Consider the following 27,745-nt stretch of genomic DNA (forward strand, 5'->3'; position numbering starts at 1 on the left):
CTTGTTCTCAACTGGCCTACCTGGTTAAATAAAAAATAAAAATACACAAAACAACGCTGGATTCAAAACTGAGTTTTCCATTTGTATTATCGTTCAAAAAATTGATTGCAACCAAGAGAATGCTATATATATATATGGGATACAACCATCCCAGTGATTTGAAAAGTCAGTCAAATCAATTATATAATAATAATACTATATTTTTGCTATCTTTAAAATCTGTAGAAACTCTGTATAAACTATGAGAATTGGAAGGTTCAGAACTTTTGTGAAACATCACAGCACAGTTGAAAAATATATGGCAAATAGAAATCATGGGGTTGAAGAGATAGATGGGAGGGGTTGAGTGGAGCTAAAGGGTGGGACAGAAAATAACAAGATGGACAGACACTAGACAGAGGAACTCTGCCTAGAAGGCCAGCATCCCGGAGTCGCCTCTTCACTGTTGACGTTGAAACGGTTGTTTTGCGGGTACTATTTAATGAAGCTGCCATTTGAGGACTTATGAGGCGTCTGTTTCTCAAACTAGACACTCTAAAGTACTTGTCCTCTTGCTCAGTTGTGCACCAGGGCCTCCCACTCCTCATTCTATTCCGGTTAGAGCCTGTTTGCGCTCTTCAGTGAAGGGAGTAGTACACAGCATTGTACGAGATCTTCAGTTTCTTGGCAATTTCTCACATGGAATAGCCTTCATTTCTCAGAATAAGAATAGACTGACGAGTTTCAGAAGAAAGTACTTTGTTTCTGGCCATTTTGAGCCTCTAATCAATCCCACAAATGCTGATGCTCCAGATACTCAACTAGTCTAAAGATGGACAGTTTTATTGCTTCTTTAAATCAGAAGAAAAATCTTCAGCTGTGCTAACATAATTGCAAAAGGGGTTTCTAATGATCAATTAGCTAATCCAAGTTTATTATGTTAAAAGGTTAACAACTTGCCATTGGAACACAGTGGTCGGTTGCTGATAATGGGCCTCTGTAGGTATTCCATTAAAAATCAGCAATTTCCAGCATTAACATTAATGTCTACACTGTATTTCTGATCAATTTGAAGTTATTTTAAATGGACCAAAAATGTGCTTTTCTTTCAAAAACAAGGACATTTCTAAGTGACCCCAAACTTTTGAACGGCAGTATATATATCTATATCTATATACACTGCTCCAAAAAAATAAAGGGAACACTAAAATATAAAATATAATAAATGAAATATTCTTATTAAATACTTTTTTCTTTACATAGTTGAATGTGCTGACAACAAAATCACACAAAAATTATCAATGGAAATCAAATTTATCAACCCATTGAGGTCTCGATTTGGAGTGACACTCAACATTTAAGTGGAAAACCACACTACAGGCTGATCCAACTTTGATGTAATGTCCTTAAAACAAGTCAAAATGAGGCTCAGTAGTGTGTGTGGCCTCCACGTGCCTGTATGACCTCCCTACAACACCTGGGCATGCTCCTGATGAGGTGGCGGATGGTCTCCTGAAGGATCTCCTCCCAGACCTGGACTAAAGCATCCGCCAACTCCTGGACAGTCTGTGGTGCATGAGCGAGACATGATGTCCCAGATGTGCTCAATTGGATTCAGGTCTGGTGAACGGGCGGGCCAGTCCATAGCATCAATGCCTTCCTCTTGCAGGAACTGCTGACACACTCCAGTCACATGAGGTCTAGCATTGTCTTGCATTAGGAGGAACCCAGGGCCAACCGCACCAGCATATAGTCTCACAAGGGGTCTGAGGATCTCATCTCGGTACCTAATGGCAGTCAGGCTACCTTTGGCGAGCACATGGAGGGCTGTGCGGCCCCCCAAAGAAATGTCATCCCACACCATGACTGACCCACCCCCAAACCGGTCATGCTGGAGGATGTTGCAGGAAACAGAACGTTCTCCACGGCGTCTCCAGACTGTCACGTCTGTCACGTGCTCAGTGTAAACCTGATTTCATCTGTGAAGAGCACAGGGCACCAGTGGCGAATTTGCCAATCTTGGTGTTCTCTGGCAAATGCCAAACGTCCTGCACGGTGTTGGGCTGTAAGCACAACCCCCAACTGTGGACGTCGGGCGCTCATACCAGCCTCATGGAGTCTGTTTCTGACCGTTTGAGCAGACACATGCACATTTGTGGCCTGCTGGAGGTCATTTTGCAGGGCTCTGGCAGTGCTCCTCCTGCTCCTCCTTGATGTGCCATCCTGGATGAGCTGCACTACCTGAGCCACTTGTGTGGGTTGTAGACTCCGTCTCATGCTACCACTAGAGTGAAAGCACCGCCAGCATTCAAAAGTTACCAAAACATCAGCCAGGAAGCATAGGAACTGAGAAGTGGTCTTTGGTCACCACCTGCAGAACCACTCCTTTATTGGGGGTGTCTTGCTAATTGCCTATAATTTCCACCTGTTGTCTATTCCATTTGCACACCAGCATTTGAAATGTATTGTCAATCAGTGTTGCTTCCTAAGTGGACAGTTTGATTTCACAGAAGTGTGATTGACTTGGAGTTACATTGTGTTTAAGTGTTCCCTTTATTTTTCTGAGCAGTGTATATACACGCACAGTTGAAATCGGAAGTTTACATACACTTAGGTTGGAGTCATTAAAACTCGTTTTTCAACCACTCCACAAATACTTGTTAACAAACTACAGTTTTGGCAAGTCGGTTAGGACATCTACTTTGTGCATGACAAGTAATTTTTCCAACAATTGTTTACAGACAGATTATTTCACTTATAATTCACTGTAAAGCCATTTCTTAAAGATATCCATAAAAAGTGTCGTTTAAAGTTTGCCACAAGCCACCTGGGAGACACACCAAACATGTGGAAGAAGGTGCTCTGGTCAGATGAAACCAAAATTGAACTTTTTGGCAACAATGCAAAACGTTATGTTTGGCGTAAAAGCAACACAGCTCATCACCCTGAACACACCATCCCCACTGTCAAACATGGTGGTGGCAGCATCATGGTTTGGGCCTGCTTTTCTTCAGCAGGGACAGGGAAGATGGTTAAAATTGATGGGAAGATGGATGGAGCCAAATACAGGACCATTCTGGAAGAATGATGGAGTCTGCAAAAGACCTGAGACTGGGACGGAGATTTGTCTTCCAACAAGACAATGATCCAAAACATAAAGCAAAATCTACAATGGAATGGTTAAAAAATAAACATATCCAGGTGTTAGAATGGCCAAGTTAAAGTCCAGACCTGAATCCAATTGAGAATCTGTGGAAAGAACTGAAAACTGCAGTTCACAAATGCTCTCCATCCAACCTCACTGAGCTCGAGCTGTTTTGCAAGGAGGAATGGGAAAAATTTCAGTCTCTCGATGTGCAAAACTGATAGAGACATACCCCAAGCGACTTACAGCTGTAATCGCAGCAAAAAGGTGGCGCTACAAAGTATTAACTTAAGGGGACTGAATAATTTTGCACGCCAAATTTTTCAGTTTTTGATTTGTTAAAAAAGTTTGAAATATCCAATAAATGTCGTTCCACTTCATGATTGTGTCCCACTTGTTGTTGATTCTTCACAAAAAATACAGTTTTATATCTTTATGTTTGAAGCCTGAAATGTGGCAAAAGGTCGCAAAGTTCAAGGGGGCCGAATACTTTCGCAAGGCACTGTACATACACTAAGTTGACTGTGCATTTAAACAGCTTGGAAAATTCCAGAAAATTATGTCATGGCTTTAGAAGCTTCTGATAGGCTAATTGACATAATTTGAGTTAATTGGAGGTGTACCTGTGGATGTTTTTCAAGGCCTACCTTCAAACTTAGTGCCTCTCTGCTCGACATCATGGGAAAAATAAAAGAAATCCGCCAAGACCTCAGAAAAAAATTGTAGACCTCCACAAGTCTAGTTCATCCTTGGGAGCAATTTCCAAGTGCCTGAAGGTACCACGTTCATCTGTATAAACACCATGGGACCACGCAGCCGTCATACCGCTCAGGAAGGAGGCGGGTTCAGCGCTCCCCATTCAACCTGACAGAATTTGAGAGGATCTGCAGAAAAAAATGGGAGAAACTCCCCAAATACAGGTGTGCCAAGCTTGTAACATCATACCCAAGAAGACTCGAAGCTGTAATCGCTGCCAACGGTGCTTCAACAAAGTACTGAGTCAAAGTCATGTATATTTACATTTTTTCAACATGTGGATAAAGTGAAGTGGTCTGAATACTTTCTGAATGCACTGTATATATCTAAAAAATATGCATGACTTACTGACACTGACAGTAAGTCATGCTGGTAGCAGGCCTCAACCTGGATGCAGGGAAATGTCCTGCCTTGTAGTATGGTTGTATCCATCTCTACCAGGTTCTTAGAAATCAAACCTGCATAGATTAACAATGTAAAATGGTAACTGTACAGTATTTAGTCAATTGAAGTCATGACAGCCATATATTCTTTATACAGGAGTGTAAAGGTTTTTGTTCCAGCACTTCACTAACACCACATTCAATTAATTGTGGTCTAAATTTAACAAATATATACACACAGTTTAGTCCCCTGGGACAGAAATCACCCAAATCTGTATTATTGAATGAGCTTCCCCTGTTACAAACTAAACTACAATTCTGCATGATAGAAACAGATCCACACGTTATTCTCTATCTAACATTGAGAATAAACTCAGAAAACAAGATGATGGCTGGGAGTTTCCCAAGTTCTTTAAGTCTGTCTGGGTGTTAGGAATGTGCTTCTACCCGAGGAAAAGAGCAGAGGGCTATGTAATCAAATTTGTAGACAAATTGAGAGAAATAATATTTTTGTTTATATGGAAAATCTTGGGGATTTTTTAAATTATTTCAGCTCATGAAAAATTTGACTCTAGGGTGTTAACAAATATAATTAAAAGTTTACCCTATTCATCTATGGCAAAGATACTTATATGTTTGCCCTTTCATTGGTGTCTGGTGTTAGCTAGATACTGGCTATCTAGGTCTTCAGCCAGCATGGAACAAATGGGGGGGGGTCGTTCAAAACTCTGACACATTTGTCAAGTCAACACATTCGTTGGTGCTGCTGTAAACTGCATCACTAAGAGACATGCCAAACAGGGGATGTAAAATATTTTTGACATTGGTGCAATTTCAATGTTGTTTTGAGTTGCTTTGTGTATCAGTACATTTGCTTGATGTTTTTACTGCAACACTGCTCACTGTATCCGCGTTGCTTGACATAGGCGTTTCAAAGAGCTGTCAGTCAACGCGAGGTCATGAATATAATATTATGGGTGATATTTTAGTAACGCAAAATACTGTTTTACATGGGAATCAGAATGACTGTTAGGGACCTTTAAATCATATCTAGCACACTTGTAGAACATTGGATCTAACATTGGATCTATCCAGTGATTGAGTAGAAAGTAAATCTGTGACTAGTTGATCCTGAGGGCTGCACACATCTCATCTATATGTATTGCCTAAATGTGATGGTTCTCAGGGCTCTGGGGGTAAGCCCACCTGCTGTCATTCAGCACAACACACTCCAGTTGCAACTCTTCCTGCTAATACAGTAATACCCTGCTGTGTCTGCCTTGGGTCCATGTTACCATATTTACCTCTGCAGGCAGATAACACTCTTTCAGTGGCCAGAATCCCAGCAGACTAACAGCTCCAGGAGGCTTGGGTGTGTGTGTGTGTGCGCGTCTCCCTTAAACTCATGATATCTTTGGCATTAAATGCATGTCAACAGTGCAGATACAACAGTGCCACATCAAAGGACAGTTTTGTTTTATGTTGCCGTCATCTGGCCTTGAACTCAAACGGACAATTTTGTTGCTTATTTGTATCACAAATAATGTTCCATGTTTCAATCACAGTTATTATAAGGCCATGGTCAAATTGGTCCCTTTGGAATTGCTGTTTCTAGAATGAACAGTTGCTGGTAGCTTACCTGTTATTACAATTAGGAATGTACTGAGCTGCCATGGAAATATGTTGTCGTCTATAACAATTACATGTATATTACTTAGTTCAAGTAATACTGTATATATTCTCTTGGGTTCTGCCCAGTGACCTATTGTGAAACCGACTTGGCTAAATCTGTCTAGTTGTATTACTCTAGGCCAGTCAGAATCCCCATGCTGGACATCCTGTTTAACTTGGGAAAATAGCAAACATTTGCAGAACCATTTGCAATCAAATCTAGGAAATTGAGTATGAACATGAAGGAATGCACTCAAGCAGCAAAAAAACAGAAAGGATAAACAGAAGAAATACACTGTCAGAAGAGGAAATGAAATCACTATGGTCAGGGTACAATGTTCCGTCAATAACATGCAGACTATATGAATCGATATATAGGCCAAATAGAATAATAGCTACCGAGTGCTGCAGACAAAATACACAGGGAATTATCTTGAATTTACTTCAAAAGACTGTTCTGACTTCCTGATGAATACCTAACAGAGATAAGAATTGATGTCATCTTTGACAATGACTTGTGCAGTCAGTCATATAACACCACGTTATTCTCACAGAGGGACCACCCTGTAGCATTCAGTAGCGTGCTATTCAACAGGAAAGATTCACCAATGCATTGCTGTTTGATTGTCATGTTATGTCTACATACTGTGTCAGAATAGCCCTGATATATCATAATCTATAAGCATAACACATTGCACAAAACCCATTGCACAATATCTATTCCCTAGGCTTTTATAAAGTAATATTATAATGGACAGGCTATTGTCATGTCATCTTAGGTATAGATGGGAAGAAGCACTGAAGGACGGTGGCTTAGACAAGAGGCTACGGACAACAGGCAGAGGAGGAAACATTTCCATCTCATAAATGCAAGCACATAGAGATAACCACAACAATTGGTTAGCGGGTAATTGACATCTTGGTGGCCTTCCCTTCAACACTCCTAAGCTCGCTCGCTCTCTCTCTCTCTGTCTCTCATTGCAGTTACCATGACGACCAAGGCCTTCCCTTGATTCTAACCTAAGGAGATTCTCCCCCCCCTCCCCCCTCCCCTCTATGGTGACCGACACAATATACAGGTCTGGGAGATAGCGTAGGCACACACACACACATCATGCCCAAGAGTGGGAGGATCTTATCATATGAAACAAGGACCCCTGTGAGGCTGTGACGCATGTTCAGACCTGGAGGTGAAAGTGTGGTTAGAGACTTGGATGGAAGGGACAAGACTGGCATCTATACATAGCTCACAGGTGGGTTCACTAAAATTCCTTCCTTTGGAATGGTACAGAGGAAAGTTTTGTTCTCCTACTCCCACTCTCTACTTTATAATGTAATTGAACAGATTCTGAATGAACAATCAGCATATGTAACATTAAGTGGGAGTTTTGGATAACTGCACATCGCAGTGGATCATTTCCAAATATCCATTTATTCAGATAGGATATATGAATCACTATTAACTTCACTGAAAAAAGACCTGAAAAATAACAATCCTGAATAGCTGCCGTGCAATCCATGATCATGAAAAGCTAGAAAGTTGAAAACAAAAAGTACTTAGTCCTTGTAATTTAAGTTGACAGCGAGCTGGAAGTACTCTGGTTGTAAATGTAGGATTGGACTACCTTGTAAATGTAGGTTTGGATTGGTTTGTTGAGGAGCAGTGCCTTCTACTGACAGACTAAAATCAATGCAAGCACACTTTCTTTCCTGTAGATTTTAGATAGATAGTAGATACTCAATCTGCTCTGTTTTCTGGTGGTTTCCAGAGAAAATGATCATATTAGTTGCCACTAAAGCAAGTCAAATCTATTTCTACTGAAAATATGTTTATTATTTTAACGGGAAAGTCAACCAGTCCATGTGTGTCTCACTCAGGTGTCATTGGGGCCAGACGCAGTGCTCAGTGGCAGATGGGTGACTACTGTAAATAGACTCCCTGAAGTATGCAAGTGCAAGACCACGCTGGCCCAGCACAGTGATAATCATCATAGATCTAGATAGATAGTAGATACTCAGTCTGCTCTGTTTTCTGGTGGTTTCCAGAGAAAAGAGAGGGATGGAATGTAGAGGAGGCAGGTGGGAGGAGCTATGAGAGGACAGTCTCATTGTAATGGCTTGAATTGGATAAATGGAATGGTATTAAACATCAAGCATATGGAAACCACATACTGTATTTGACTCCATTCCATCCAGGTCACTTAAAATAAGGTTTCCCAAACTCAGTCTTGCCCCCCCCCCCCCCCACCCATCTTTTGGCCAAAGAGCAGATGCTGCCTTCATTAGTGCAGGATTTAGAACCTGGAGAAAAGCCAGTGTAAAATTCACAGCACATCAGAACTGCCAAACCCACCGCCACTTTGTAACTAACAGCACACCAGCTAAATCCAATCAGTGCCCAGTTATCCAGCGCGTGGGGTTAACAGCGGCAAGGCATTGCTTGATGAAAATTGTTAGTTCGGTGCGACATGTAGCAAGACAGGAACAAGTCTTTAGAGGCCAAACGGATGACAAGGGGAATTGCAACTGATGTATTGTTGAGGCTCAATTTGCCCATGTCTGCCTTACGTGGGCAGAGTTACTATGGTGCCTCAAACATGGCAGGAAAATACACAGGTGCACAGGCAATTGTGAGGAGGCAGCAGCCATTAGCCCTCTATGTGCATTGTTGAGCACACCTTGTAAATCTGATAATACAGGCTGGCTGCTCAGCCTCCCCACTGATCCGGGATTCCCTTTCCTGGGTCCATCAGTTACAGTAGGTGTCCTCTATAGCCAGTCAGGAAAGTTTAAGAGCATGTTTTAATCAATTGACACGTCCGAAGATACACATCTGACCACCATGAAACCCCTATGTCCAACAAGGTGGACTGTGCGGAATACTGCTATTAGAGCTGTGCTAGGGCAGTATGAGCGGGTGCTAAGCAGCCTAGAGGAGATGGCAAAAACTGCTTCCAAGACAGCTTCAACTGCCAGTGGCTTATTTGAGCACTTCAGCAAAGGCAAGACTGTGTTGGGCCTCACACTTGCCTATGCTGTTCTTGGAGAGCTTGAATGCCTAAACATTTCACTGCAGAAGAAAACTCAGGCTGTCTCTGGTATGCAGGCTGCAGTCGAGTGTGCGGTCATGGCTTAGGGCGCATCTCACGGGTGAGTTGGACGAGTCTCTCGATCAGTACCCTGAGCTAAACATAGATTATCTTTCAGTGCAGTTGCCCCTCATTTGCAACAAATACCCCTGTAGCAGCAGTGGAGAGGCAGAAGAGGTCCTCAGGAGGCTTCCAGTGGAGGTAGGGGGTTGTTTGACCAAGTTGAGGAGCTGATCAGAATTTTGTTTGTGGTGCCAGTGTCTTCATGTAAGGCTGAGAGGCGTTTCAGTGCACTCCACAGGTTGAAGACTTGACTACGGGCCAGCATGAGCCAAGAGAGACTGAACGGAGTAGTTGTTTGTAATGTACGTAAAGACAGGCTGGACAGTCTCAAGAGGGAAAATATCTGCTAGCAATTTGTTTGATCCATTGAAACCCGCAAACATATGTTTGGTTATTTTGTTCATTAGTTCAGTAGTGTGTATAGCAGTGGTTCTCAACCTTTTTAGGGTACTGGAACCCCTGCATATTTTGAGGCAAGGCAGGCAAGGTTTTAAGCGGTCCTCATGGACCCCCACCCCCTCTATAATATATGTAAAGTTACTGGAAACCTTGTCGTACTGAATACGTTCATTACACTTTTTTATTTCACGGACCCCTTGCAATTACACCAGGGACCCTTAGGGGTCCACGGACCCCTGTTTAAGAACCCCTGGTGTATAGTATGATATTTGTTATTTTGTTTAGCAGTTTTCAGTACATGAGAGTACACTTACTAATGATTTATTTTATGCTATTTTATTTAAAATTACATACTTTGTGTGACATGCTTGTCTATAGTTGTTTGAAGAGTTGAGGCACTGACTGAACAACGAACAAGTATTTTTGAAGGATATTTTGGTTGATTTGTTTGGGTTATTCATTGAAGTAGTTCTTTCGCTTTTAGAACTGCACTTTTTGAGCGTTTTGTTCTTGTAAAGCTATTGTAGTAGACTCATGACTATATAAATGTATCAGAAAAAGTGAAATAAAAAGGTAAATTCAATACGGAGACCAACTTTGTGATGGTTCCCAATGGAGATTATTTTAGATGAGATCGCACCATGTTCATTGTATTTACGAAAACTGCACCCATACAGTGTACAGTACCATTGTCACCTACTGGCCTTTCTTGGTCTTGCTGGTTGTAAATACAACTACCTGCATACATACTGGACTGATAAGGAACACTGCTATAACTTATTATTATTAGTAGTAGTATTATAATGATTTAAATATTTAAACAAGTTGGGACAACCCCTCATTTAACTACCTATCAATTATCCAGTAGTAGTAGTAATTATGGTTCCTCAATATACATTTAACATATTACAACGTAGGCTGTGTGTTACAGCACTACTTTTGGTGTCCCCCTCTTGAGAAAATGTCATGTAATTGTCCATTCCAAAGTTGATATCAGATTTTCGCCCCTGGTAAATTGTATTGTACCTGTGAGGCACGTTCTCAATAAACAAGGCGCTAAAGCCTACCATTGACACGGCGTTACAGGACTGAATAATTTGAATATGTTTGGTGGAGCGCGTCTTTGGTAACCGGACAAGAGGTGCACTTTGGATATTGGGATGGATACAAGTCGAATGCAGTTTGCACTGCAGGTAGGACTATGTGAATTGTGAATATTGCAAAAGCCTCACGAGTAGACCATTTAGAAACATTTTATGCATAGGCTCCTTGGCTAATGAATGGCCAGGATAATAAATACACCCGATGCATTGCTGTCGAAACAAATTTCGTTTTCCCACTGAGGGCTTGTTATTTAATCACATGAAACGGATAACAAGCTATTGTTAAAAGGAAAATAACTTAAATGTTTCTAAAATATGGTCTCTGGCATCAGCTAATCTCTCGACCATATGCCCATCATGGTACATATAACGTACATGAGGGTTTTTACGCACATCCAAAATAATAACAGGAGCTGGCTAAAATAATTTAGCTCTGCTAATTAAGATTTCAAAGCGGTTTCATGAGCCAAACCCTTTGTTTAATTTGATTAAAAACCAAGCATCCCCTCATTTCAATGAAGCCTGTTTTTTTTGGTCCTGCCAAATACATTCGCCAAGTAGTCAAGGCTATTGATCAAGTGGAAAAAACAGTTTGTGTTTCTAAATACGTGGTTTAGGGGCACAAAAAGCACATCTATTTAGTTCCATGTGCATATGGGCACTGTGTGTCACTGCTGGATAGGCGGCGCTTCAGCTGTCAAAATCCATGCCTTAATTAACGGGACACTTTGGGGTTTTGGCAACGATACCCTTTATCTACTTCACCAGGGTCAGTTGAACCCGTGGATACCATTCATATGTATCTGTGTCCAGTATGAGCCTGGTTCCTCTAGCTTTCTTCCTAGGTTCCTGCCTTTCCAGGAAGATGTCCTAGCCACCATGCCTCTACATCTGCATTGCTTGCTGTTTGGAGTTTTAGGCAGGGTTTCTGTATATGCACGTTGTGACATCTGCTGATGTAAAAAGGGCTTTATAAATAAATAAATACATTTGACATTTGATTTGTAGAGCTGCTGGATAAGACAGAAGATGGAGAACCATTGTAGCATGAAATGTGGGAGGATGAGGGCAGGGAGGCAATGAATGAGGTGGAAGAAGACTGGAGTTTCTTCAGGAATTGGTGGACACAATCTATGACACTGAGGGGAGCAAACAGCATGGATTACATAGTAAGTATTGCACAATATAATAACACATTATCAATGTTCCCTCTAAACTGCACGTAACTCCCCTTCGACTGCCATGCATAAGAAATATCAGCGAATGCAGAGAAACAGGAGATTTAACTTCAGTCAAGTTTCCCCCTTTAGATACCACTACTAACGTTGCGATCTAACTGTGGGAATTGAGCTCGAATCAACGCAATATTAGCCAATTTAACATATTGAAACAAAACGAACTATGCAAGAGATGTTCTTGTTGGCACAGCGCATCGGAGTAGGATTCGATTGCATTGACAAGCACAATTCACTCTACACAGACCGGTGCACCATAGCCAATCAGAGCTGCAGTAAGCCTATATGCAAATTAAATAGCCATATATGGATCTGTGCCAATCTGTTTACTGCACGAGCAGTCGCCAGTAGGTGCGCTTGTTTCGAGAACAAAGGCAAGAGCCACCTGTTCATATTCTTTGGTAGTTTGTGAATTATTAGCCCAGTTATATAGCTAATTTCTAGTCAACAATGGGGGAGTGGTTGCTTCCTACAAGAGCACAAAATGTGTTGATTTCTAGCCAACATTTTTAGTCACCTCCTTGTTTGAAGGACAAGGGGCTAAACAGGTTAATGTCGAGCCCTGCATGTTTTTTCAAAAGTCTCATGGAATGTAGGCCTACATTGAACAACACATTTGCTGCTACTGTAGGTTGAACGATCTACTTCCATGTTAAAATGTTCTGGAATGCATTTTTCTATATTGTTTTTGGTGGTAGTCTACTCTGGTAAATGCACATTATGATACAATAGCCACAGTAGCCTAATTCGCCACTGTTAAAACTAACAAAGCGGGTACAGCAATTCACAGGGAACATTACACTTAACATAAACTTGATGCCAAGATTAAAAAAACATTGCAAAATACTGTATTTTGTATAATATAAAACGCAACAGGCAACAAAGGTTTTACAGTTCATATAAAAGGAAATTAGTCATCTTAAATAAATTAATTAGGCCCTAATCTATGAATTTCACATGACTGGAGATAGCACCCCAAACAAGCTCAATGGGTGACCTGTATACAGGCCATGGAAGAACTGGGACATTTTCAGCTTCCAGGAATTGTGTACAGATTCTTCCCGAAACGAGGCCGTGCATTATGTTGAAACAAAGTGATGGCAGGGGATGAATGTCACGAGAATGGGCCTCAGGATCTCGTCATGGTATCTCTGTGAATTCACATTTTTGAATGCGAAAACCTGAACATTTTGTTGCTGCTGTGGTATCATTTTGGTATCAAGTTTTGTTTTTTCAAATTCTGCCCTCTAGAGGAAACAAATGGCACTTCGAAATCTGCAATAAATACATTTTGCACTTGAAAGATTTTTCTTTGCTGTTACAGTAAATTTAACCAAATCAATGTAAGGACACAAGGGCATGCTACTTTAAAAGATGGCTACTTATTATTAGCCTGGTTCTGTATGGAATGCAGGCACATTATGGGACACAGGCCAGGTCATTATCAATTATTTGGAAAACTATCCAAAATAAAAAATTGGTGTGACCCAATTGTATGCTGGTGCCACCGCTGAAAGAGTTGGTAGCAGTACCAGAGCCACCAGTGGAAAGGTGTAGAACCCTGCACACAGCTATTAATATAACGCATTGTCATCCCTACTGCCTCTGATCAGACGGGCTCACTAAACAAAAATACTGTGTTTGTAAACTGTCTGAATGTTGCCGTTTTCCCCTGACTGTCCGTAAATTAAAAACAAGAACATCGTGCGGTCTGCTTTGCTTAATATAAAGAATTTGATTTATAGCATTTACTTCTCAAGTATGAGTTGAGTATTTTTCAACCACTGTACTTAAGTACATTTAAAACCATATACTTCAACTTTTCCACAAGATGTGTTTTACTAGGTAGCTTTCACTTGAGTCATTTTCTATTAGTATAAGTAACGTTTCTTTACTGTTACTCAAGTATGGCAATTGAGTACTTTTTTCACCACTGCTTTTACACAAGGGTGAAACTGAAATGTTAGTTTAATGTCGCAGGTGAATAAATAATTACAAGTATTATGTAACAAATCTGGAAATACAGAATATGCCTCGTCTGTGAATTCTACAATATTTTTTTCATTACAGGTGATTGCAAAAATCAACATTCCATCAGAGGTATTTTATGAAGAATACTATATACACACCTTTAAATATCACTTGCAGAGGCCAGTCAAATAACTCTGTGGCCTTATGTCATCACCTTTAATGACGATTTACTTATGCGTGACATGCACAGGCAGTCCCTTTGTCTACACCCTGGCACCCTAAAACTCAGAATTGGACAGTGAGGATACAGTTATAATTTCTACACATTCCACAACTATGAGGGTGAAACCATGGTATGGGTTCTTTCAGCACCCATATTCATATATGACACCTCACACTAGTCACCTGCACCTGAGGGGCAAGAGGTCATTTTCATTTTATGGAGTTTACTGAAACGAGTGCTTTGACTAAAAAGAAAACTCCTTACAGAGACAGGCCCTATGTGTAATGTTACTCAGCTGATATGTACAGGTATGCAAGTTTTTAAGCCCGATTTTAATCTTCATCTTAAATTAACCAAGAGGTCAAAGGAATACTCACCTGAGACTAAATTTAAACACTCACTTCTTAACAGTCCAGATCATAGCAAAGTAAGGAATTCAGAAAACTATTTGGTCTGGAATGGACCCAGGCCGTTGCCAATCTCCTACTCCAAGGATAGGCAACACTGGTCCTGGAGTGCCACAGGCACTACATTTTGTATTTATTTATCCGACCTGGAAACCTAGGCGGGTTTTAATTTAGGCAAACACTGAACTGGGCCCGGTTTCCCAAAAGCATCTTAAAGCTAAAGTCTTTGTTAGAACCATAGGATCAATAAGTAGCTAAGTGTGGTGCCTATTTGGGATTAAATCCTGCAGTACCCCCGGGCACTCAGGAACAGTTTCCTACCCCTGCCCAACTCCTAGACCCAGACCTCACGCCAACTCAAATAAATGACGAATCTGAGTCGAAGGAATTTTGGGATTATCAATAAATATCCTGACAGTTGTGTGCTTTCAAGAGAAGTCAGAGGACTCACTAACAGCCTTAAATGGAGAAGACTTGTCTGTGATCAGACACTCACACTGAAATCTGGGACTTCAGAAACAGAAAGTGGGTTGGTGTAGTTAATAAAGTTGTATGCTTTAAATGCAAAGTGACAGACAGTCAGAGAAAATGGAAAGTGCTGATAATTCCAATGCTGCCGTAAATTGATTTGTGGGTACTCACCTTGTAAATCCTTGGTGTTCTATGAGTTTCACGCCCTAAAGATCCCATGTCTGGGTATTCCTTATGACAAAGACAATGGGGACATGATGCTATGCATTCTACAGTACCTGAGATGGAGAATGGGATATTACATGGTTGTATAACAGGGGTTTATAATCGTCACTGTACAATGCTTTGTCAATACGAAAAATAAAAAGACTTACCACTAAGTGTAATAAAATATGTCACTTTTAATAAAAACTGAACAAAATAACAAAACAATGTTAAAATAACTTGCATCTATAACACTACCACACATTATGCATCACATACTTCATACAGTATAAGCAGCCAGACAACAGCAACTATTTACATGACAATATTGTTACACCAGAGGCACACCAGGGGTCAGTTTTCATGCCACACGTATATCAGTAACACACAGGGGGGGGCACACAATGCCTTCCAGCAGATGCTCATCATAAGAGGATATATATGACAGTAGGTTCTGTTAGATTGGAAAATAAGAGATGAGGACGGCTATTCAACGCTGGTATAGATGACTTCTGAGCATCTGTTGAATGGCATAGGGCACTTTAATAAGCATACATTTTTTAAGAGCTATTGCCGTTAGTTCTCCATTGCAATGACATGTAAATGTAAATCATGATATGAAAACCATGTCATATTCATTTAGTTATTGACCGTAGATAGACTCATTTATGGGTCTATTGCCTTTTACTCACAGGAAATAACTACTTGAGTGACAGTACATCAAATTTACTGTATGAACATTAGGATTAAAATTGTAGGATTACATGCAGACATACAGATTAGATCAAGTGAAAGCCATTCGTTTTTTTTTGTCTTAATTCCACCCACTTCAGAGTATTAGTGGTAACTACTATTAGCAGCACAGCTTGCTGGAATTGAGGTAGTTACTAGATGACCTCACCACTCAATTCTGAATTTCTTCAGTGCCTAATTAACATTATTTGCTTACTGAAATGGTCAATTAACAAATTACTAAATAAATCACTATGGATGTGTGGCATTCACAAGCTTACAGCATTATACCTATGTACACGATAAATCAACACTCGTAGAAGCAAAATGACTGAATCGTTAGAAGCGTAACTAACGCTCACAGTGATAACGAGTAAAGAAAAAAACAGATTTTCAGTGAATCATTGTTTTGTTATGGCTTTTCATAGTAGTCGGTACTTTGAATTGTAGAAGCATTTCACATTCAACAGACAAAATAAATAAAACACACAGGTTTTACAATACAAACATATCATTTGGTCCATTTTGATAATAATACCTTACTATGATTGGCATAAATGTTTAGGACAATAAATAGTTTGAAAGTGAAAAGACAATCTTAACTGTTTAAAAATGCATTTAAATCAAGATAGAGAGAGTTTCATTTCACCCATATTGCTGATCGTGCGACTTGAAGTGCAATGACTAAAGAAAGTATGGGGACAATAATATTCAATCCATGAAATAGAATTGGCATTTTTCATACCAGTCAAAAATGTTACCCTAAACAGAAAATCCATTTGGGCGCAGAGACTTAAAATGTTTGCACTTAAGTCAAAAGAACAAACAATCCAGTCATGTGATTGGTCTGTCCTTCTCTATTATAATGAGATGGGGGGGGGGGTAATATGGACACTCAGCTATCAGATAGTGTCGTTAGCGTAGATAGCTACCACATATGCACATATTCGGAGTATTACAAGACGACTGTCATTTCCTGAAGTGGATATAAGCTATAGACATACCAACACATTGCAAATCATGTCTATTCTTAGGTCGACCACGCTTCAAAACCCAAGGATCAGAAGTAAATGTAATTCTCCCAGGAGTATTTGCAACCTTACGGTATGTACAGAATTAAAAGGTAACTGATCTTATTGAAGCAAAGACGTCAGCTCTTCTCTGTGTTATGTACATAATTCCCACCTTTCAATACACAGCAAGGGAATAGTAGTGAATCAAATGCCCAATAATAAATAAATACATAAAATGTTCATAGCGCTATTTACACTGGTTAGTTCATAAATGCTTAGAACTTAGGGAAGAATTGTCTGTGATGGAAGACTTAAGATAATATTTCCGCCTCGTATAATTGCAAATTGACAGGTACAGTATGTAGCCTAAACTATCTTGACCTAATGCAAGGAATTTTAAATCAAAAATACTTTGAGTAACAAAGGCCAAAGCAAAATCACAAATCATTATATTGTAATATCAGCCAATCGATATGTATGGGTCTACAAGACATGGCAATCGTATTTCTATGAAATGAGACTGGCAAGATGCTAAGCATTGCTGGTAAACCTAGCTCATACACTATTATTGGTCATTTATAAATACTGTAATATTGCCTTTATCTCCCAAAGTATATCAACATCCTTGAAGTTGATAAAACACAAATATGACCAAAAGAATGAATCAGATGAACAAATTGAATGCAAACCTACATCTCAACTACACCAACCAAGCAGTACTAGATGAACTATAGCCTAATGTAGTATTTAAAAAAATAAAAATAAATTGACGGATGATTCTGAGAGGTGGACGCTCTCAACCTGCCATTTATGGGTAAGAACAGGAAGTAGGAAGTGGTGGACAGGAAGATCCCGCTCTGTGGGTTGACTGAGCGCGCGTCCTGTAAAATAATGGTATCTTGGAGCTCTTCTGGAGGCCAATGGCTGACAGTAGGCGGATGGATATGGGGAGTCTGTTGAAGTTAGTCGGAGAAGAGGCTGGCGAAGGACTGGCGCAGGCTGCGGATGGTCTCTGCCTTGGCCTCATCGTCCGTGGCGTTCCCTTTCAGGGTCTCAGTGAAGGTGTTGGTGAGCGACTGGGATTTGCTGCAAGGAGCGAAAGTGAGAGTGAGGCTGAGGCCTGAGGGACATGCAACATGGAGAAGGTGGATGTATGTGCGTGCATTTATGCATGCACGTGTGAAGAGGGGCGAGGGGATCGTATTCTGCCAACTTCGCCACTGCACAGTTTGATCAACAGAGGCTGGCCAACAACACACACAATAGGGAATAAACTAGTGCACTTTGCTCTCTAAGGCCAACAACATTTTTACAAAGGAGCTTAATCTTAGAAGACACATGTTAATGTTTATTATAGCAAAGCCAAAGACATGGACAGAAATACAGTCAAACTTTAGAAGTGTATCCAAGCCAGGAGGCAAACTGAGGAATGGTTGTGGAGAAATCTAGTGTCAAATTGCCCAACCGACGACCCCTTTGTCATGTACAGCCAATCCACGTTGAACTAGGGAGGAGTTAGGAGAGAATCAAAACTAGAGGTAGTTTCACTTTTATCACATATTATTTTCTGAAGAGGTGTCTGGAGCTGAGCATCCTGTAAATGCAGGCCATTATTAACAGCCATTAAACAGGAACAAAAGTTGGCATGTCAGAGATTATAATAGAGTATTTTAGTAAACAAGAACAGTCGAGCTACAGGAGCATGTACGGTAAAATCTTTATACAATGTCTCCATCTAGCAGCCGTTTGTGGCATCTGCACAGATCTGCTCTGCAAGTAGATATATTCCTAGTACTCACCCAGAAGGTTTTAATGATCAGACAGTTTAAGGTTTTCACAGAACTTTCACTAGAGATCCTAAGCAATAAGGCCCGAGGAGGTGTGGTATATGGCCAATATAAGACATTATAAACTGGGTGGTTCGAGCCCTGAATGCTGATTGGCTGAAAGCCGTGGTACATCACATTGTATACCACGAGTATGACAAAATATGAATTTTTACTGTTGTAATTATGTTGGTAACCAGTTCATAATAGCAGTAAGGCACTTTGGGGGTTGATGGTATATGGCCAACATACCACGGCTAAGGGCTGTGTCCAGGCACTCCGCATTGAGTCGTGCCTAAGAACAGCCCTCAGTCATGGTATATTGGCCATATAACACACCCCCTTATGCCTTAATTATATTCTTCTGTTGAGTTAGTGTTAGTATTACACACCCGTGTAAACATCAGCCTTGATCATGGAAATGAGATTTGATCACTTACTTCAGTTGAGGAGGTTGTTTCTGGGAGCCAGGGCCGGTGGCGGCGGGAGGTGGGATGGGTCCTGGTTGGAAGGCCTGGCTGGGAGAGGTGTTAGCTGAGCGAGCTCGCTGAGGAGAACCCTGGGCTGACTGGGAGGGAGAACCAGAGCCAGAGCGATGCCCACCTGCAGTGCGAACACACACTCATGTTTCGTCTGAGACACTCAAGGCACTACTATGTGTATTTCTCAACACTCATAATATTCATATTCACCACAACAGCAATCAATTGTTGTAGCAATCAAACTGGTGATAAGATGTCGATGGAGGTCTCTTTACCTTGGGCCCTTCTTGGCTGGGTCGTCTGTGGCTGTGAAATGAAAAGCATTGAAAATGGACAGTAATAGTGCATGATGCATGGTTGGTTTGATATACTCCCTACACAAGGGCTTATTTGAAGCAATTGTTCATTACTTCTGAGATCGAATCTACATAATCAATTCAAATACAAATCCATAATAGTGTTACACTCTGGAGAAGAGGTGAAAGAGATTTACCTTCACAGCACTGGGCTGTGGTGTGTTGATACCGAGCAGCACGCTACACATCTTATTGATCACGAGATCAGTGATCAGCTGCCTGTCCTCCTCCACGTGCTCACCAATCAGAGGCATGGAACTGTCCATCACCTAGATGACACAGGAGAGGTACACCAATCAGAGTGAAGAACAACACGGACAGTATAAGCAGGGATTCGGGACTGAGTCAATGCAAGTAAATGGGAAATTCACTGTAAATCCATTTAACATGATTGACTTCATTCTTGCCACTAGAGAGCGGTATTGTACATCTTATTTGAGTAGCTAGGCCTAATGAAGATGATGGTGAGGGGGTGAAACCATTACAGTTTTGATGTTAGAGCACAATGATTAAAGGAGTCTATTGACCGCTGAAATGTGTATACAGTACTATAGGCATAAACATGAGACTTGTGACTTCCCCCATATTATTACGGTCATTATTTTAGTACATTTAGTACTTATTTCATAACTTATGGTTGGACACTGGATGTCAAGACATGGCACGGCCACATAGATAATTGACTCAACACCGTAGCATTTCAACTCACAACCATGTGCTATGTTTGAAACCATCTCCGCAAAGCAGGTGGCTCTCCACCGATCCACCAGCCATGCTTTCCTCCGCATGAGAGGGCTGTGCCAATGCCGCACCAAATGAGAACCAAAACAAAGAGGAAAGTGTGTCTCACAGGCTGAGGGAGAGAACGGAGGGAACACTTTGCCAGCAGAATGCATGTGTTGTGTCCCCAGAGCGGTATCAGGCCGCTGCACGCATTGTGGCCAGAGCACACTGTAAACAGACAGAAGTTCAAGCAAGTGTCTGTGTGTGTGTGTGTGTGTGTGTGTGTGTGTGCGTGCAGCTGGGAGATGGGTAGAAGGAAGAGAACTGGGCAGGTGATGTGCCTGTTGGTGTTGCCCCTTTTTCATAACCAGTGGTGTAAAGTACTTAAGTAAAAATATTTTAAAGTACTACTTTAAGTAGTTTTTTTGGGTATCTGTAATTTACTTTACTATTTATATTTTTTACAACTTTTACTTCACCACATTCCTAAAGAAAATTATGTACTTTTTACTCCATACATTTTCCCTGTCACCCAAAAGTATTTGTTACATTTTGGATGCTTATCAGAATAGGAAAATGGTCTAATTCCCACACTTATCAAGAGAACATCCCTGGTCATCCCCACTGCCTCTGATCTGACAGACTAAACACATGCTTTGTTTGTAAATTATGTCTAAGTGTTGGAGCGTGCCCCTGGCTATCTGTAAACAAAACAAAAACAAGAACATTACGAGGTCTGGTTTACTTTTGATACTTAAGTATATTTAAAACCAAATACTTTTAGACTTTTTCTCAAGTATGACAATTGGGTACTTTTTCCACCTCTGGACATAACCATAAGGGACTGGGACTGGGACTGATTGAGCCCTGGAGGACTGGCAGCTGCAGCCGGGACCCACTGCAAGCCAGGAGCCACTTCAAACGTGGTGCAGTGGCAGCCAGAGTACCGGTTACACCCTGGTGATTTATTGGGATATAGACTCATCTAGCAGATGACAAGGCTGCAGTTAGTTGCCCTTTAGTATTAGAACATGGAGAGGTGTTGTTTTTCTCCTCTTTTATTGGGCTGCACAATGTTCTTTCCTGCTGCTGGTCTGGACACTGTGTTCTGGAATGGAAAGATTACGGGTTGGAAATGGTGAACTCTGTACTCGGCCGGACAATACAGAAACTCCAAAGAGGCTATTGTTGTTTGTTTACGTTAGCTAAGAGATTTCTATGATAGTGTGCAACATTTTTTTTTATGTGAAATGGCCAGTGTCAGATGTACGCCTAAGTATGTGTGCCAAAATTTTCACACAGATGTTGTTGAACTAACTAAACGATTTTCCGTTGAATACTGCTAGTAATACATGGAACTTATATAGCACTTTAAGGACCCAAAGTCGCTTTACAATTATAGAAACGAAAAACAACAACAAAACAGGAGTCAAATCAAAACATCAGACTAAACATTAATACATGGATCAGTGTATGAGGAGGGTTGGGATCTGGATATGAACCAGGTTTGGGTAAGTGGTAGGGTAAGGCTTAGGTACTGCTCAGAATGGTGAAGAGAGGAGTGTCTTAGTAGTGTATTTCTTTGCTTGTATATATGTGTGTGCTGGGGTTTTAGGAGGGCCTGAAAGATAGTGATGGACTCCCGAGTCACAGATGGCTGGAGGCTGGAGCAACCCTGGAGAAGCCCCTGTCGCCAAAGTGCTGTCAGGACTTAGTGTTGGTGAGGAGATGGGCTGCAGAGTTTTTGAACCATTTAGAGCTTATGGAGGGAGCTTGATTTGATGCCGGAGGGTAGTGAGATGCAGTAGTTAAGAAGGGAGGAGATGAATGCATGTATGAGGGTTTCAGTGGCAGGACGGCAGAAGAACGACCTGACCTTGGCAATGTTTCAGAGATGGAAGAATGAGGTTTAAACAGTCTGTCTTATGTGGTAGTCAAATGAAAGGGTGGAGTCCAGGATGACGCCAAGGTTTTGTGCATGGAGGGATAGAGAGAGACAGTGGTGTCGTCAATGGTGAGGGTGAGGTTGCCAGCTTTGGTGAGGGTGGAGAAGTTCTGTTTTATCACTGTTGAGCCTAAGGAAGTTTTGTTTTTTATTGTAGAGGCAGGATTCAATGTTCGTCAGAGGTGGGTTGAGGAGGGATTTGGTGCCGAGGTAGATCTGGGTGTCATCGGCATAGAAGTGGAAGTCAAGGTTGATGTGACGGTGGATCTGACCAAGAGGAAGGATGTAGATGAGTAAGGAACCCAGCACAGAGCCCTTGGGAACACCCTGTATAACTGCAGCTGAGTCTGAGGTGTGGCCATTGAGGGAGATGTTGTGGGTCCGGTTTGTGAGGCATGATTGTAGCCAGGCCCTCCAGCCTGGTGAGGAGGATCTGATGGCTCACTGTGTCAAAAGCGGCACTCCAGTCAAGGAGAATCAGGATGTTGAGGGCACCAGCATCAGCAGAGATGAGGTCATTGATAACTTTGAGGAGTGCAGTTTCAATACTGTGGAGGGGCGGAAACCAGACTAGAGAGACTCAAACAGGTTGTTGATTAGCAGGTGGGTTTGTAATTGGGAGGCAACTGTAGGTTCTGGAGTCTTGGCAAGAAAGGGGAGGTTGGAAATGGGGTGGAAGCATTTGAGGAGGGTAGTGTCCAGTCCTGGCTTTTTTAAGATTGGGGTGACTGCAGATGTTTTGTAGTTGTAGGGGACAGTTCTGTTAGCGAGGGAGAGGTTGACAATGTGTGTGATATATGGACAGAGAACAGGAAGGCAGGATTTGATGAGAACAGTGGGGAGATGATCCATGGAGCAAGATGTACACTTGGAATACATGTGTTTTGACAAGTTTTTAGATATAAGGAGTCAAATAGGGCCAATTCGGAGAGCCAGGTTTCAGGTGTGACTGTTGGGAGGTTGACAGGGAGAGGGGTGGCTGAGGGAGATTGATCAGTCAGTAATGAGTTGATTTTGGTGATCTTGTCCATGAAAACCTGAAAGAAGGAGTTGCAGAGTTCAGTGGAGGGAGTAGAGAAGGTGTCATCACAGGGCTGAAGTAGTTTGAGAAGTAGGTGGCCCTGGCATCACAGAGGGCATCTCTGTAGGTGGAGAGGTGTAGTTTGTAGGCTTCAGCGTGGACAGTGAGGCCAGACTTCCTGCTCAGGCACTCCAGACAGCGGCCAGCTTGCTTGACAGGGCATGAACCTCAGGGCTAAACCAAGGGGAAGAGGAGACCGGTTTAGTTTGGAGGGGGACCAGAGAGTTGAGGGAGTCAGATAGAGCAGTATTGAATTGGGCAGCTAGTTCATTAGGTGAGTTGGGGGCGTGGTCAAGGGGCGGAGCAGGGCAGATGGCATCAGAGTTGGAGGGGGTCAATAACTTTGATGTTACGGAAAGAGATTAGGCGTTTGTCAGTGAGTATGAGGTAAGTGAGAAATGAAGGATCGTGTGGTCAGACAGTGGGAACAGGGAGGGCGAAATATGAGTTAGGTTGAGGCCAACAGAGCAGACAAGGTCAAGTATGTGTCCATTGATGTGAGTTGGAAAATGTACATCTTGGGTAATATTGAAACGGTCCAGAACAGCAATGAAAACAGAGGCAAGTTTTTAGTTTGATGAGTCCACATGAATATTCATATCACTAAGCAACATTAAGTGGGGGGGTTTGTAAGCAATGTATTCAAATGAGAGACAGTAGGGCGAGACAGTTCAGTGCTTCACAGACAGTAGGGCGAGACAGTTCAGTGCTTCACAGACAATAGGGCGAGACAGTTCAGTGCTTCACAGACAGTAGGGCGAGACAGTTCAGTGCTTCACAGACAGTAGGGCGAGACAGTTCAGTGCTTCACAGACAGTAGGGCGAGACAGTTCAGTGCTTCACAGACAGTAGGGCGAGACAGTTCAGTGCTTCACAGACAGTAGGGCGAGACAGTTCAGTGCTTCACAGACAGTAGGGCGAGACAGCTCAGTGCTTCACAGATAGTAGGGCGAGACAGTTCAGTCCTTCACAGACAGTAGGGCGAAACAGTTCAGTCCTTTACATACCTTAAGGAAACATTTTGACATTCGCCATATGGTTATGGTTAGTGAGAAAGTCCACATTGCAAATGTACGGTCCCTTCCTAGACGTCCGACAACGTTTCTAAAGTTTGCGGACGGCGTCGGGCCATGCAGCAGGGCCGGATCTTCCAGGAAGTCATCAAACGAACTCTCGGACATTCGGTTTCCATTTTATAAAATTTTCCAATTTTGGTCATTTTTCCGCTCTCCCGGTAAATCCCACAAGAGGGCAAATGGAATCATATTGCAAACGTACAAAACATCACCAATCACAACGTGACCTTCTCTCCTAAACGGAAAAGATTTCAAAGACGAAACTTGGTGAGCATAGGTTTGGCATAATGGGCAGTTGGCCCAGAACAAGATGGCGTCTAGGTCTCAACGGTTTCTGAGTTATGGCCATTTTTCTGGGATTAAAGGTCAAAAATGAAAATAGAGCAATAATTTTTCCGCTTCACATCCAAGTAAATGAACCTACGGTGTCAATAAAAAATAACCAGCCATTTATCTTTCGTAATTTAAGAGAAATCGTACAATGTTTTTTTTAAGTTACAGATCCAGTTGCAGCGTGTTCAGACAAATCTTTTTGAATTGTGTTTCCGAGGTATGCGAGATTTCTGTGATTCTGAAATAACACACATTCATTCAACCCTCTGCAAATAAGTCAGTTCTTAACATAAAGACTTAAAACTCGATATTCTATAAGTGCCTACCCCAAGGAGGATATGTGTTCACTTTCAGCTTCCTGTGTAATGGACGGTGACTTGCTGGTTGACTTTTGTCCATTTTAAATATGTTTAAACAGTGAGGTACCATCACCAAAATGACATTCTGAAATCAACACCAATGAGTGATGGAGAGGAACCAGAAACACTGCCCGGCCATCCCGAGTTCATCGGGCCAGTTAATTTCATATTTCTGCAGTATTTTTGAGCATGACAAATTCTTGATGATAAATGCCCATTAAAACATGTTGCAAACGCACAGTGCATTTGCAATATGATTCAACAGTGAAAAACATCACCAAATGCACATGATGAAATCAACACAACGAGCAATGGAGAGGAACCACTATCACTGCCCGGCCATCCCGAGTTCATCAGGCCAGTCAATTTTGCATTTCTGCAGTATTTTTGAGCATGACAAATTCGCGATGGTAAATGACCATTGAAACATAATGCAAATGCACCGCCGTGCACCTGGTGAATGGAATGGGTTACCAGGAGCACATTTTAAAAATGTTTTTTAATGCCATTACGGGGTAGAAAGGGGTCCACGGTTAGGTAGGGAGCACCCCCCACCCGTGCCTATTCAATAAGGGGCGCCCCTTGTCATTATGGACGTTTTTCAAAAAATCATTAAAAAACAACAGTCCCACTTCTCCCTCATCATACATGACAAATAGACCATCTAGGTTGATTCATGGCTTAACAGTGCTGTGTATCATTTTGGCAGTATAAATGCCTTTTGGGCATGGTTCACTGACTTTTGGGTTTGTAAGCCGACTTCCATTGATCGTACATTGCAAATGGACATAACATCCTGATTTGGCACTTCCAAATCTTTCATATTGCATTTGGACATTTCTTATGGCATTTGCCCCCCCCCAAAAAGTGACTTTTGACTTCCTATGAAATCATATTGCAAAAACAAAAAAACAAATAATGATAATACAATTTGACAAAAGTATATTCATTCTTACACATGTGTAATTGACACAAAATAAATTTGAAAGAATTTTAAAAAAGGCCACCGTACGAAACACACATATACACAGTGTCCAATACCACTCAATTCGGCGTCTTTTCATTCAAAGTTGATTGCAAATGCCATATGGCAAATGCCAAGTGTAACACTCCAAAAATCCAACAGATGGCGAGTGCGCTCCACCGTGATTTTTCATATTGCAAATGTAAAACAAGTCAAGACCCAAGAAAAACGTATCACCCCCTTAAAGTGCTTTCTGGACCGTTTAAAAACAAAAATCTTTTGATTTTTGAATTGAGTGGTATTGGACACCGTGTATGTGTGTATGTTTCGTACGGTGCCAATGACTTCCCATTCATTTTTGTCCATTTCAGAGGGGTGTTCCCTTACAGACAGTAGGGAGAGACAGTTCAGTCATTTAGAGACAGTAGGTTATTTCGATTTTAGAGTTGTACAGTACAGCGAGGCCACCACCACGGCCAGTGGAGCGGAGGTGACACAGGTAGCCATAACCAGCGGGAGTAGCTTGGTTAAGATAAAATAAATCACCAGTGTGTTGCCAAGTTTCAGTTAGGAGGAGCTTGTTGTCAGATATAAGTTCACGGAGCAAGGGGGCTTTCATTGTTCATTGATCAAGTGTTGAGGAGAGCAAAGTTAGTATAGTTAGGTGAGTTTCTGGATAGTGGTAGGGGGGTTAGGCAGTCACGGTTTACAGTGGCAGATGGATTGAAATTCAAATGCTCCCTCAATCTTCTTTTCTTTTTGTATGAAAAGCATAATAACCCATGGTTCCATATGACTCCTATACATTACAGTCAACCGGTCTTCCCAAAGACATCACAATCTAATCTGATACAAAACATATCTGCTATCTGATGTCTGTAATATCACAACACAGGCCAACATAAAGATATGCTATATGGGTCTTCCATAAACAAACAAAAAAAGAGTGCCGTTTGCATCCCTTTGATATTTTCAGTAGAAATTGTGTACCAATATTTACAAGTCTGTTATATTAAATGAAGTGCCTTTTAATATAAACCACATGGAGAACTCAATAAATCCAATATTTTAATAAAAACTAGCTAAAGTGCCAAAATTTAGCATTTTGTCTTGTCCCTTCGTGCATCCTGTGATTCTAGGAATATTTTATCCAAAAGTATTTACCATTATTGTAAAGCCCCCATTATTTTGTGGCTTTGACAAAGTCATTTCTGATGATTCATTTAATGTGATTACCGATTCATTTTACGACCATCCCTTATTTTAAGGTCAACCCTGTTACGTGAACTAAACTCTTGCTTTAATATGGTGAAACTATTCCTATTTAAATATTTTTCAAAAGAAACATTTAATATCTAATAGTCAAATCATACTGTAAAAGAAAGTGAGCTGGTTCTACTCTTTTTGGCAATTTCTGGTGGAAAACCTGAGTGTGTCAAGTGTAACCCGTTAACTCTATTATTACCCATAGACTAGTCTCGTGTTGTCATACCTCCAAAATCATGTCGTTGTCACCCCTCCCTCGGGAGGTCTGGAGAATTTTCTATTGCAAAAACATGTTTCACGAACCCTCCCCCACACGCGCGTAGAAGGGGTGCTGTGCGTTATGTGCGTCACTGTTTTCCATCCGGGTAGTCCATCCGGGTAGTAATCCGGGTAGATTATGCTGGTAAAGTCAAACGTCACAACACGTTCAAAACCACTCTGGTGACAAACACACTTTTATTCTCGTCTTCATTCGTCCACATGGTTGCGC

General features: G+C 41.4%; 1 protein-coding gene across 1 annotated transcript in view; it reads right to left on the reverse strand.

The window, feature by feature from the left end:
• Positions 1 to 15,276: 15,276 nt before the first annotated feature.
• LOC110500248 (synapsin-3) overlaps positions 15,277 to 27,745 on the reverse strand; it is a 125,092-nt gene continuing 112,623 nt past the window's right edge. Inside the window, exons 11-14 of the mRNA XM_021577500.2 lie at positions 19,646 to 19,777; positions 19,428 to 19,458; positions 19,111 to 19,273; positions 15,277 to 17,930 (exon numbers count right to left, since the gene is read on the reverse strand). Coding sequence (XP_021433175.2) covers positions 17,807 to 17,930; positions 19,111 to 19,273; positions 19,428 to 19,458; positions 19,646 to 19,777 — 450 coding nt within the window. The 3' untranslated portion in view covers positions 15,277 to 17,806. The remainder of the gene's footprint in view (positions 17,931 to 19,110; positions 19,274 to 19,427; positions 19,459 to 19,645; positions 19,778 to 27,745) is intronic.

Source organism: Oncorhynchus mykiss, chromosome 21 (genome assembly GCF_013265735.2).
Source record: "Oncorhynchus mykiss isolate Arlee chromosome 21, USDA_OmykA_1.1, whole genome shotgun sequence".
Classification (NCBI taxonomy): domain Eukaryota; kingdom Metazoa; phylum Chordata; class Actinopteri; order Salmoniformes; family Salmonidae; genus Oncorhynchus; species Oncorhynchus mykiss.